This window comes from Nannospalax galili, unplaced genomic scaffold (genome assembly GCF_000622305.1).
Source record: "Nannospalax galili isolate Female #2095 unplaced genomic scaffold, S.galili_v1.0 scaffold186, whole genome shotgun sequence".
Lineage (NCBI taxonomy): Eukaryota > Metazoa > Chordata > Mammalia > Rodentia > Spalacidae > Nannospalax > Nannospalax galili.
Window position 1 is genome coordinate 2,769,357 of NW_008358774.1, and position 14,405 is coordinate 2,783,761.

Consider the following 14,405-nt stretch of genomic DNA (forward strand, 5'->3'; position numbering starts at 1 on the left):
TGCAAAAATTCTCAACCAAGTACTTGCAAACCGCATACAGACACACATCAAAAAGATCATTCACCATGATCAAGTGGGCTTTACTCCAGAGATGCAGGGATGGTTCAATATATGCAAGTCCATAAATGTCATAAATCACATAAATGGGCTCAAAGACAAAAACCACATTGTCATCTCAATAGATGCAGAAAAGGCTTTTGACAAAATTCAACATGCATTCATGATAAAAGTTCTAAAGGAAATTGGACTGGAGGGAACATACCTCAACATAATTAAAGCTATATACAACAAACGCACAGCCAACATCATTCTAAATGGAAAAAAAAAAAAAAACCCTAAAACTGGAAGCATTCCCATCAAAATCTGGAACCAGACAGGGCTGTCTACTATCTCCAGTCCTTTTCAATATAGTGCTTGAAACTCTTGCTAGAGCAATAAGACAAGAGAAGGAAATTAAAGGAGCACCAATTGGAAAAGAAGCAGTCAAATTATCCCTTTTTGCAGATGATATGGTATTATACCTAAGAGATCCCCAAAATTCCACCAGAAAACTAGAACTGATCAACACTTTCAGTAAAGTGGCAGGTTACAAAATTAATTTTCAAAAACCTGTAGCCTTTCTATATACCAATAACAAGCAATCAGACAAAGAGTACAGGGAAATCCTCCCATTCACAGTAGCCTCAAAAACATATCTTGGAATAAACCTGACCAAAGACATCAAAGATCTTTACAACAAGAATTTTAAAATCTTTAAAGAAAGATTGAGGAAGACACCAGAAAATGGAAGGACCACCCAAGCTACGGACTGGAAGAACCAATATTGTGAAAATGACCATCCAACCAAAAGAAATATACAGATTCAATGCAATCCCAGTCAAAAATCCCCATGACATATTTCACAAAATTAGAAAACGCCATTGTTAAATTCATATGGAAGCACAAAAGATCCCAGATAGCCAAAGCAACCCTGAGCACAAAGAGGAATGTTGGGGGGATTACTATAACAGATCTCAAACTATACTACAGAGCTATAACCATAAAAACAGCATGGTACTGGCACAAAAATAGACACACAGATCAATGGAACATAATTGAAGACACAAACCTGAGTTTACACAATTTCAGTCACTTGATATTTGACAAGGTACCAAGAACACACAATGGAAGAAAGACAGCATCTTTAACATATGCTGCTGGCAAAACTAGATCTCCACCTGTAGAATAATCAAAGTAGATCCTTATCTTTCACCTTGCACAAAAGTCAATTCCAAATGGATCAAAGACCTCAATGTGAAACTGGAAACTCTGAAACTATTAGAAGGAAACATTGGCAATAACTCACAAGATATAGGTGCAGGAAAGGACTTTCTAAATCAGATATCAGTTGCTTAGGAATTAAGGTCAACAATCAACAAGTGGGACCTCATTAAACTAAAAAGCTTCGGTACAGCAAAAGAAACAATCAAGAAAGTAAAGAAAAAACCCACAGAGTGGGAAAAAATCTTCATCAGTGACACATCTGACAGAGGTTTAACATCCAGAATATATAAAGAACTCAGAAAAACAAAGAATCAAGAAAACAAATGACCTAATTAAAAGATGAGCTAAAGATCTAAACAGAGTTCTCAAAGGAAGAAAAAAAGATGGCTAAGAAACATCTTAAAAAGTGTTCAACATCGTTAGTAATTAGAGAAATGCAAATTAAAACCACCTTAAGGTTTCATCTTATCCCAGTCAGACTGGCTAAGATCAAGAGAACAAATGATACCAGATGCTGGCAAGGATGTGGAGAAAGGGAAATGCTCATTCACTGTTTATGGGATTGCAAACTCATGCAACCCCTATGGAAAGCAGTGTGGAAAACTTGTAAAAAACTAATAATGAATCTACCATATGACCCAGTTATACCACTCCTTGGCATATACCCAAAGGACTCATCCTATTGCAGAGACACTTGTATAACCATGTTTGTTCCTGATCTTTTCACAATAGCTAAGAGATGGGAGCAACCTAAGTGTCCCTCAACTGACAAATGGTTAATTAAAATGTGTACGTTTACACAATGGAGTGCTACTCAGCAGTAAAGAAAGATGAAATAGTGAAATTTGCAGGTAAATGGATGGATCTAGAAACTGTTATACTAAATGAAATAACACAGACTCAGAAAAACAAAAGACGTATGTTCTCCCTCATTTGTGGATCCTAGCACAAAATCCTCATGAACAAGTATCCCAGTCACCACCCAGCAATGTAGCTCCTTTTTCAACAGACAGAAATTATTACAGAGTTACATCACTGGTCACACACAGACATTCTCTGTGAATTGTCCAAGCCTAAGTGGCACATCTAGGATGCAACCTCTGGACCTAAGACTCACGGAACATAGAACAAGGGATTAAAAGAACACTAATGCATCTTTTAATTCTTATCAATGAATCTCCCTTATGCAACATAGGGCCAGGAACAGAAAAAGCTACAAATGGCCAAAATGTAGAGAATAAGAGTTGGCAGAATGTGGGCCCTTGGACAGGACTCCTATATTGACGTCCACTCACCCAAGTCTCAGGGACCATTGTGGAAGAGGGGGTAGAAAGATTGTAAGAGCCAGAGAGGAGGTACATGACCATACGGAAATAGTCCTACACAAAAATTCAATAAGAACTAAAAGTGTGGAGACTCATGTGGTGCCAGTGCCTGTAATCACACACTATGCGTCCTAATCCAGTTTGGACTTCACAGTGAATTTGAGGTAAGCTAAACTAATCATGTGTGAAAAAGTTATAAGGAAAATTGATACTTGGTAAGCTAATCAAAAAATAAAATTAACAACAAGAAAGTATGAACAGAGGTCCCCATTGTATAAAAGCAGCTTGTATAAAAGCACCTTGATAAAACAGCTCATAGAAGCCATAGGTTATTAACTGATCATTTCAGTACCAGGAGTAGGCTACCTCTCTATGAGTTGTTGGTCAAGGAAGTCTCAGAGACTCCCAAAACAATATAGTCAATTGCCACTGCTGTTGGTTGCCCACCAGAATTAGCTGGTAAGACCTTATTGCTGAAGACACTATAAGCACTGGTCACGGGACCTAGAGAAATCAAGTTGGAGCTGGAATGGACACTTCCACACCACTAGCTAGCTCTCACAGTGCCAAAAGGTGATATTCAGGCTTGTGAGGGAGAACTGACATCAACCCTCTTATTCAGATGTGGACTCTGCATTGCTATACGATCCAAGAGCCAGGTAAGATATGCCTACTGGTACAATAGTGGCAAGTCTGTTATGAGGGTAACTAACTGCTTCTGATTGGAGTTAAAGCCCACAGGAGCTAATTAACATTTGGTACCCAGTCAAATGTGGTGAGGTGATAGGCCCTAATGGGGAAGCAGTTGCTGTTGTTTTGCTAAATGGACATGAAGTACCTGTCATACTCCCTCTAAGTAATTGTATTTATGCCCATAAATTAGTGCTGCTGTCAGCATTGGTCAGAGAAGTTTCGTTTTGCAGTAGCCAGTGGTGACTGTTCAGATTCCTAACTGGTCAAAATGCAAAGAGCAAGTGCCTATTGAATGCTCAGCCACAAACAGCCATATATATCAACCCCTCCAGGGCTCAGGGAACCTTAGGGAGGAATGGTTGGAAAAGACGGAAGAACCAAAAGAAGCAGGGATGGAGGGATGTGAAACTTCCTGGGTGTGACATGCCTGATGTACACTTGAGTTCATAGCAGCTACGATTCCCCGTATGAGCTCTGCACAAGACTGGGCCTGTCAACATCCTGTCATGGAAAGGGGAGGGGCTCATGGGACCCCATTCTTCTTTGAGGACTTATATGTAGCTAATGGTTGATGTAGGGGAGAGAGAGAGAGAGAGAGAGAGAGAGAGAGAGAGAGAGAGACTGTAAACAAAACTTCATCCATGTAAGCAACCCTAATGAAATTCATTAGGTCACCACTACTGCCACTAACAACAACAAAAAGAAAAAGAAAAGAAAGAAAAAGAAGAGGACTAATTGGGAAGAGAAGGGGTCAATGGGAGTGCAAGGGGGACAAGAGCAGGTAAAGGTGGGTGAATGTGATCAAACTACATTATATACATGTATGAAAATGTCATCGTGAAACCCACTGTTATGTACAATTATATGCAAATGAAAATATTTTTCTTTAGTCTTTTTGAGACAGCATCTCCCTATAGCCCTAGCTGGCCTAGAACTCGCTATCTAGACCAGGCCGGCCTCGATCTCACAAAGATCCTCCTGCCTCTGCCTCTGTGTGCTGGGGTTAAAGGCATGTGCCACCACTCCTAGTGGAAAACATTTTCTTAAGTCAAAGACCTGGCTCATGACTCAAGGAGTTCTTTGCCATCTCCTGCCTTTATTTTTCTTAATTATCTCTTTGGTAGGCAAAGGAAATCTGCCATCTTCTCTGTCTCGGGATAGCGCCAATGTTTCTCTTTTGTTCCTTCTAATCTTGGGGGGTTGCTCTTATTAGGAGAGTTTGAGCTATGTGCCCTAGTCAGAGGTGGACACAGGCAAGACTCTAGGAGTTTCAGCTTCTCCATAGCCATGGATAGTGACATCAATTAAATCATAGCAGTCACCAAGGAAAGGACTGAGGTGACAGGACCACATATTCATCAGTCTGTAATTTTCAAATTATAACCAATTTCCAAACAGCAAAACATTGTGGATGTCATTAGAATTAACAGGACAGGGGCTGGAGAGATGGCTCAGTGGTTAAGAACACTGACTGCTCTTGCAGAGGACCCGGGTTCAATTCCCAGCACTCACATGGCAGCTACGAGTTTAACTCCAGTTCCAAGGGAATTCGAAGCCCTGTTCTGACCTCTGTGGCATTGCACCACATGGGTGCACTCATATACATGTAGGCAATACACTCATACACGTGAAAAATAAAAATAATAAAATATTTAAAAAACAGGACAAGTAATTAAATTGCAATCTCTAAAGTGTATATGTTGAAAGAACCAAAGCTTTATGCAGTTCCTTTTCAGGGTACTGATTTCTATGTGTAAAAAATAATTTCAGACAATGCATTGGATCTGAGAGGATGTTGTACAGACTGCTAAAATTTGGACAGTTTTCAATATTCATCATGGTGTATTTTGGCCATACCAAAAATTTACCAGCCCTGTTCTCTGTGTACTAAAAATAAGTATCAATTTGACAGGTACAAAAAATAAATTAATAAAACTTGGAAGATTTGCTTTGGCCCCAAATTTTATAAAAGATCTTACTGGGATCTTATTTCTCAATTCTCAAGAAATGAAGGAAGACTCTTGGAAGTTAGTTTTTACCACTGACAACTCATTTATCTGGAATTAGTGGGGGATGATGTCCATAAACATGAAGCTGTGTGAAAGCTAAACTGTAGATACTAATTGCTAAGACTTCTACAACGGAATTCTTATATGGATTTTATATTTGTGTGTGCATGTTCATGTACGTGCATGTGAATGTGCATGTGTGTGCACATGTATGTGTATGTAATGCATGTGGAGACCAAACGGACAACTGTGGGCGTTTCTCCTCAAGCGCTTGTCCCCATTTTTTAAGAGAGATGGCCTGGAGCTGACCAAGTGGGTTATGTTGACTGGCCAGCGAGTCCCAGGGATCTGCTTCCTCACCTCTGAGATTACAAGCAGTGCCACCATTTCCAGTATTATTTTTTAAATGTAGGTTCTGGATGTGGGATTCAGGTCCTCTTTACTGACTCAGCTGTCTCCTTGACATATTGGATAATTTTAATTTTAAACAGAAGACTGCATATATAACCTTACCATTTCTCAGTGACTCAACGATATCATTACTACAACCATGAGAAGTGCTGTGCTGACACACAGATGTCCTAGAAGACTCTGGGCTCTCTGCCTCGGGAGAAGGGACACCTGGTCAGATGAGTCCAGGTTGTGAAGCTTGTTTCTGCTTGCATAAACCTCCATCCATACGTCTTCTATTCCTTCACTTTCTTTAACTAGAGGAAAACCTAAAATTCATTAATATGCTTTGGACAATTCAAGCTACGAGCAGGATGACTATTGCCTACTATGGCAAAAGCGTCAAATATCCTTGTTGCTGATACAGGAGAAGATGGTTTACAAACCTGAGCAGAAAGTGGAGGCAAAATTCTGGAGGGCAGAATCCACCTCTTCTACACTGGAGAGAGCCAGGAGCCGTGGAATGAGGCTTTCCAGGGACTGCACGAACAGCCGGGCGCTGTGCTGGTCGGCCTCCTGGTTCTTCAGCAGTTTGAGGGATAGAGCAGCTGTCCTCAGGGACCGATGGCCCATGTAATCCCGAGAGGTCTGTTCTTCGTCAGCCAACGAACAGTTGTCTGACCCGATATCTGACACATCCGACCTGCCAGAGTCCTTTTCTGCAGCCATGGAGTACTGATCACAGGAATCAAATTCCGTCCTGGAGAGGTCTTGATCATCTACACTGAAGTTGCTCTCACTATATCTAGATCCGTAGGACCTTGTCCTGCAGTCCACTGACAGGAAGTTAGTGATGTCAGGGTAAGCCACTGTGTGGCTTCTCTGAACCACATCTGGCTGGTCTACAGCCTCATGTTCTGACACTTTGCTCATGGTCTCTTTGCCTTCCTGGATAGCTGGTGACTTGAGCCCGTTTTTGTGGTCCTCTGGTGTTGTTTGACCTAACTCTCCCTCCAAGGTGGTCTGTCCTGTGTCCGTGGTGACACTGATGCTGATGTCAGGGCTCCTCTCATTGCCTGACTCCCAGGGGGTGTGCTCTGAGGACAGCACTCGCCTCTGCCAGCGGAAGTCAGCTTCATTGATCTCCATGGAGTCCCTGCTGGACTCCGCCCCATCCCTCAGCTCTTCAAGGCGCAGAAGCAGTAGCTGCACTTGACTGTCAGTCAAGCCCTTCCCCTGGCTGAGCTCATCGAGGGCCCCGAGCAAGGTACAGACACAGGACACGGCAGCGAAGCAAGCTTCAATGCCACCCTTGATGCATGCTTCGGTCATGCCATCCATGATACTGCAATGTTCAAGATAGAAAATGGCATAAAAATCAAGTAGTCAGGACAGTAAGCAAATAACAAAAACATGCTGAGGCTGGGAAAACCTCCAGGCAAAGTACACCCCCTAAAACCATACTCCCTGATGATTGGTCAGCTTCTCTGAATGCCAATGCAAATTCCTGAAGGAAACTGATCATTTTCCTCAAGGTCAGACAATGAACAATCTCACTTTTGAATTATGCTCAGATCTTCAAGTAGAAAATGGCTTTAAAGGCTAGGGAATTGTGAAGACCGAGCTGTGTAACCACATTTTTACCAGATATAAGTTAGTAAAGTTATTCCAAACCACAGAATATTTAGTTTTCTAGGGAGGCTACATGCAATGAATCCTACAGCTATCATACTGCAAATTAAAAAGTTCCCTCCTAAAATAACTCCAGTGGATAATTTTCGAACACTTCATTTTGTAGATTTAGTTTTAAGTCAGTATGGAAATCTTGCAAGTTATGAGTATAATAAATTGAGATGTCTTACGTGGCTTGTGGGTAAATAACTAAATATGCATATTTTATTTAATGTAGATTCATCAAAATTTCATGAATTTGGAAAGAAGCTGAAAACTATTCAGAGAAGCAGTGTTAATCAACCAACCCAAAAGGAGAATGTATCATACAGTTTGAGAAGATCCAAGTGAGATTTTCTTTTTGAAATCGATCTTTTTCTGGGTTCTGGCTCAGTAGAGCTTGGTCCTGCCAAATCGTATAGACGCTGTGGGCTCCCAAGTATCTTTAGGAAAAAGGGGAGGAAAGAACAGAAAAGTATCATAAGAAAAACACTTTTAAAATTGTGAGACCAAACAGACAATGTATTTTCTCTATTGAATGCCACAAAGTAAGGAGAACTGATAGAGACGGGGTATCCCTTATCTGAAATGCTTAGAATCAGAAATATTTTTTATTTTTGTTTTTTTCAGATTTTGGTCTATTTGTACATATATAATGAAGTCTTTTGGAGAATGGAACCCAAATTAAACAGTAAACTCATTTATAGCCTGAACATAATGTTTAAAACTTTGGAACCTGAGGGTTTCATAGTATGGTATTTTCTATTTGTAGCATTAAGGTAGCATCCCATAAAGTATTCCATTTCAGAGCATTTTCAGATAAAGGACATTGTATATAAATTTTAATAAAATTAACTGATGCCACAAAATACTAAGTACTAAACCATAAAATAAAATGTGGTACATTGTGACAGTTATAGTCATTGGGCTCTCTATAGTTAACAGCTCTCTAGAACTTCTCCATGCTAACTACGTCACTTAACCAGCATCTCTCCAGCCTCTATCCCTGCAACCCCTGGTGACCACCATTCTACTCTCTGCTTCTATGAATTTGAAATTTTGGAATCTCCTAAATGAGATCACGTGGTACTTGCTGTGTCTGAGTCTGAGTTACTTCTCTTATTTCTCAACATAATTCATCCATGTTGTTGCAAAGGGCAGGGTTTCCTTCTTTCTTAGGACCAAATATTAGTCCATCAGTACTATTTTTATTAGATTTAATTTATATCCTTTCTGGACCTAGTAACTGCATGTTGTGCTGGTGAACTGGTAGAAGATACTGCATTGGAAGGGCATATATGAAGCAACCTCTATTTGTGAAACCATGGGGCATCGTTTTCCCAGTTGTCTAGCCAGTGTTCTTCTTATATAGTTCTTTAGTTCTTCAAATCCTTCTTAGGTAGTTGCAAAGATGGGGATGATATCTTAAGATGCCTTATTCCTCTTTAGAGTCCTTTTTTTTTTTTTTTGCAAATACAGAAAATAAAATACAAGTAATAAAATTTTCTGTTTTGCAGGGAGGAGTTCAATAAGGTAAGGCAACATAGATATTTCTAATGAAAGTTTTTTAGAGAATTCTAGAGTTGGTGCATCTGTTCATGAAATTTTTCTTAGGTGGCTGGCAGATCCATTTGATTAACGCCAGGAGGGCAGGTTCTGGCAGGCTTTCCTCTTTGTCCCCCTCTAACACATTTGCAAGCAGTCATACAGGTTCAAAGGTGCTGAGTGTAGGAGAAGGCAGAAAGCCAGAAACAATAAAAAGCAATTTTCTACTTTATTTCAATGCTTGAGGAATTTATGGCCCATTCTTTATTCAGTGCTGATGCCTGTTTGAACTTATTATGTGTAATCTAAGTCTAAGAATTCATGTTAAAAATACATAATCTAGGGCTGGAGGGATAGCACAGCCGTAGGTTTAAAGGCTAAGGCTAACAACCAAAAATACATGATCTGAAATTGTAGAACTTACTTAAGAAACCCAACTGAGCAAATAGGAATTTCCAGTACTTGAGGATGTGTGTAGGGCCTGTATTAGCTGTATGTCTTGAAGGTTTATTTATTTTTAAAATTATGTGTATGTTTGTATCTGAGTGGTATGTATATACATTAGGCAAGTGCCTGTGGAGTCCAGAAGAGGGCACCAGATCCTCCTGGGGCTGGAGCTACAAGAGGTTGTGAGCCTCCCAGTGTGGGTACTAGGAACCAAACTTGGGTCCTCTACAAGACCAGTACATGTTCTTAACCACTGAGCCATCCCTCCAGCCCCAGCTATAAATTTAGATCAAAGCGAATTACTCTGTTCTGTCCTTTCTTCTGTAGGACATTTATGATGTGCTACCAAGACCACCTTCAGCTGCCAAAGTTCTTTTTCTTTATTGAGTTCTCCATGTTCACTAGTTAATGAAAGATCCAGAAATACAGAGATATCATTCATCATCTTGGAACCTTCCAGTGCACTAAACCCACTGTCTGCTCTTCCAGCCAAAAGCTGTTTCTAAGAGCATTTGTCTGGAAGCTGTTTTAAAGTAATTTTGGTGCCACCACCTTCTCCACACAAGCAGGGATAGGCCATCCACCACTTCCTCCACACAAGTAGGGATAGCCCATCCAGCACCTTTCAGAGTGTGTATGAAAAAAATGTATTATGTAGAAATAGTTATATTTTAAGGGGATCTTTTCTTTAGCTGTCCTATTTCTTGTTGAAGGAGTGAGGGCTTCTCTGAGGGATGGGGATTTTGCTTTTCTTTGGTGCTAGGGATGTGTTCCCAGGCCTCATGCACAGTCATCAGGTTCTGTACCACTAAGCTATACCACCGGCCCAAAGGCTAGAACTCCGAAACTGCAGTTTCTAATGAGATCCCATCCAATCCTCTAATTGAACTTAGATAATGTATTTTTTAATTTTTAAATTATATACATATTTAAAATTTTATGTGTATGCGTGTATTGCCTGCATGTAAGTAAGTGCACCTGTGTCATGCAGTGCCCGCAGAGGGCAGAAGAGGCTGTCGGATCCCCTGGGACTGGAGTTACAGTTGTTAACTGCCATGTTGGGTGCAGGGATTCAAACCCAAGTCTTCTGCAAGAACAGCCAGTGTTCTTATGCACTGAGCCATCTTTCCAGCCCAAAAGTACTTCCGAAGTTTGTACAAGTTTAGTTCTTTTAAATATCAAAACCCCCAAGTGGGCTGAGAAAAAAAGCTAATTTTCTAAATTATCATTAAAACTTTGTTTTAGAAGCCAGGCGTGGTGGCGCACACCTTTAATCCGAACACTTGGGAGGCAGAGGCAGGTGGACCTCTGTGAGCCTGGTCTACATAGTAAGTTCCAGGCCAGCTGGGGCTACAGGGAGATCCAGCCCCCCACGTAACATATTTTATGCCCACATTCATCATGTACATCTGAAAGGGGGGGGAGGACAGAGTGAGTAGGCTTCAGAATGACCCCGCCCCCCCAATACTAAAAGAAACATAAAGAAATATATAAGGACTTTTTTATCTTCTTGTGGTATGAAGATTAAACCCCAGAGCCTTGTCCATGACACTGAATTATGTCCTAGACACACTTTTTCTTCTCCCAGTGCTGGGAATTGAATCCAGGGCCTTGTGTATGCTCAGCATACCACTGAGCCACATCTGTCCCCAGCTTTTAAAGTATTAGGTTCTTCAGATAAGGAAGGGGGGTGTGGCATCAGCAGGCGGGTGTTCTAGGTCTGAATACTAGCAACACTTTCTAAAGCACAAACACAGGGTAGACAAAAGGAAGCAATTTTGCTTTTTCATAACTGATCATTTGGGGGAAGTAGAAGCAGAAAGAGAAGGTGCTTTGAGAAACAAAATGTCCTGTATGCCTTTGACAAATAGGCACATGGCACATATGGCCGAGAGACACAGGAAACAATAAACTGAAAGGCTAAGCAAACATCCTGGGCACTGAATGGTTTTCTTTGTGTGCATATTTTTGTATCTAGGTTACCAACTTTGCTAAATTGCCAGTTTTCCCCTATAAAGCAGAGGTATTGATTTTCAGAACAACCTGGCTCAAGTTCATCTGCTTGGCTTCCCAGGGCAGTACTGGCTGCATACACTACTTGGAAGCAGGTGTCTAATTCTAGTGTTGCCTTTGAAAAATGCCCTTGGGAAGCACTGTAGGTTTAATGCTATGGGGAAAATACACAAAAGTAACATATTCGAAATATATGGGAGGATACACAGGCTTGTTCCACATGGCACTGTGAAGCAATCAGCATGATGAGGCAGAGCATCCATTGCTAAAGGGTGGGATGGAGTTTAATGAAGACCAAGATAAGTGTCTGAGGAAGCACAGCCATATGTAGGGTTCTGATGGCAAAGAGGCAGCTATATTTAGAACACCCAGGTTCATAGAAGAGCCTCATGTCTCACAAGAGGTAGGATTTTAGGAAAGGAACTTCCGTCCCAAAAGCGTCAGCGTCTCCATCTGGAAAATGGGCAAAATAGTATTTACTAACCTAAGGGAGTGAGGTATCAGTTAGGTCTAGTGTTTCACATTGTGAATCTATGTTGTCTTGGCAAAGTCCATGCTTGAGAACCAAGCAACACAATTACAAAAGGAAATCACAAACATTCATAAGGTTTTCAGTAGGTTTACGATTTTTGTGTTGCACCACATTCATAGCTATCTTGGGAGCACAAGATTGTCATGGGCTTCAGGTTAGACATGCCTAGTCTAGCTCATTGTAATTAACCACTCAACTCTGAGATACCAAGTGGCCCATGGGAACAGTGGTGAGAGAATGAAAAGAGGCAGGAAGGGGAAAATTAGGTAAGGTAGAGTCAGTTGGAGGGGATGAAGTTACATCTTGGGACATGATAGGAAATGAGAATAATGGCAGAACATTCTGGAAAGAGCCAAGTAATTCAGATGGTGAGGAAGGCAATAGGAAGCCATTAGAGAGCCCTGAGCAATGGCAAAATTGTCAACAGTGGCGATTTGTGAAAGTAGGTCCTGTAAAACAATAGGAAGAAAAGCAGCCTGCCAGAGGGAGAGGGGAGGAGCTGGCTAGCTTCAGCCTCCTCTATCTTGTTTTCTCTTCCTTAGCGTAGTAATAGGTGTGCTATCTATTCTGTTTGGTACTTTATACTCACAAAGTACTTGTGCAAACTTGGTTGTGTTTTGAACATGTAAAGTTTGGAATATTCCAATGCTGTAAAGATGAGAAAATGGTAGATTCAGAGTTAAATGGCCTACTGTCACCTGCCTGGTGAGGGGCAGAGAGAGGATCTGACTCTTATACTCAGGCTTGGGAATGGGTAGCTGACCCAGTGCCAGCACAGGGTTTGCTGGAATTGTCTGCACCGTTACGTGAGTGACAGACATATCTAGAAATCAGTAACGGATAGGAAAAATAATGGTGATTGTTGTGTGTTCATAGATTTTCTTAACCAGAGGGTCAGAGGGATCATGGGTTGCACTTTTTGTTTGAAATTTGGCCTCCCTTTTTTAAGTCTTTTTCTTTTGAGACAGGGTCTCCCTGTAGCCCCAGTTGACCTAGAACTCACTATGTAGACCAGGCTGGCTTTGAACTCACAGAGATCCTCCTGCCTTTGCCTCCTGAGTGCTGGGATTAAAGGCATGCACCACCATGCCTGGCTTCATTTGGCCTCTTAAGGCCTCAGTTTCTGTGTGGGATGGACAAATCCATTTTCTGGCTTCATACTTCCCTGCAGAATATCCAATGGAGGCCTTTCTTCCTGCTCTCTCACTTCTGGTAGAGAGGAAGCTCTTGACTTGAATGGTGAATTTAGGAGGAAGAACCGAGCATGCGTGGCCAACCCCTTCCGCCTATGCAGAGGAAGCCCAGCTCAGCTCCTCTAAGCGTCAAGCTTATCAGGACAGGGGCCTGCCTTTCCCAAGAATGGCCTGGTGCAGAATCCCTTCTGTCTAGATGGCAATCAAGTAGACGAGTGTCATGTTCAAAGTTTCATAGTCTTTAGCAATCTAGCAGTGGAAGGTTCTTAAAGTTGGACTTTAGGTCCCCGTTCCCTCAAATGATGGAGGAGAAAAGAAGTCACACTCTTTACTGGTAATAATAAATTTGACACACAGCCTCATAAAGCTATTATGAACATGAAAAGTAAAGTACATGAAGTGCCTGGCACAGAGGAGTAAAGAAATAATGGTGATTGTTGTGTGTTCACAGATTTTCTTAACCAGCAACTGAATCTGGGTTACTCCATTTCTAGAAACACTGAGTCAGAACTCTTCATTATTCATTAGGTTCAAGCTCATAAAGATAATACCAGGGGTTGGAGAGATGGCTCAGTGGTTAAGAGCACTGACTGCTCTTGTAGAGGACCCGGGCTCGATTCCCATCACCCACATGGAGGCAACAAACTATCCTTAACTCCAGTTCCAGGGGAATCCGAAGCCCTCTTCTGACCTCTGCGGGTGCACTCACATACATGCAGGCAGTACACTCGTACACATAAAATAAAAATAATAAATAATAAATATTAAAAAAAGATAATACCAATAAGCAATTGGTCTTGGATTCAGATGCAGGACAACAAAAGGACCACCATCATTTGGAAAGTATCTCAGCAAGACAGGTTGTGACCCAGCTGTGCATCTAAGGCTTACCACTTTCAGAAGTTGACCTGTGGCCATGAAGCTATCTACCATGCCAAGCACAACAAAATACATGACTAAAGTCCAATGCTGAAAGACAAAAAAGGTACCAGGGATTGGTAGAAAGGGGCCCCTAAACATCATACCCTGCAGATTCCCGAGTAGATTCTATGCAGTAATCCTACATAAGCCCAAGAGGGCAACTGTCACAGCATTGGGTGAATCTTGTGAATTTCAGTGATTAGTTATGCACAAAATGGTCTGGTTTAAAAAAGATTTTAAAGAAATTGATGGTCAATATTGCTTAAATTGAATGAATCATCAAGATTTTGTTACTCTGATTTGAGGGTGTTAGATACCCTAAGGAAATGCAACCTGACTGCCCTGGTAACTTTTGTTAACTTGACACAGGCTACAGTCATCTGAGGGAAATTCAGTTGAGGAA

At 41.2% G+C, this 14,405-nt stretch overlaps 1 protein-coding gene across 1 annotated transcript in view; it reads right to left on the reverse strand.

Annotated features, from left to right (window-relative positions):
* Arfgef3 (ARFGEF family member 3) overlaps positions 1 to 14,405 on the reverse strand; it is a 181,657-nt gene that overhangs the window by 48,528 nt on the left and 118,724 nt on the right. The window contains exons 11-12 of the mRNA XM_008822042.3: positions 7,682 to 7,794; positions 6,127 to 7,025 (exon numbers count right to left, since the gene is read on the reverse strand). Of these exons, the coding sequence (XP_008820264.1) occupies positions 6,127 to 7,025; positions 7,682 to 7,794 (1,012 nt within the window). The remainder of the gene's footprint in view (positions 1 to 6,126; positions 7,026 to 7,681; positions 7,795 to 14,405) is intronic.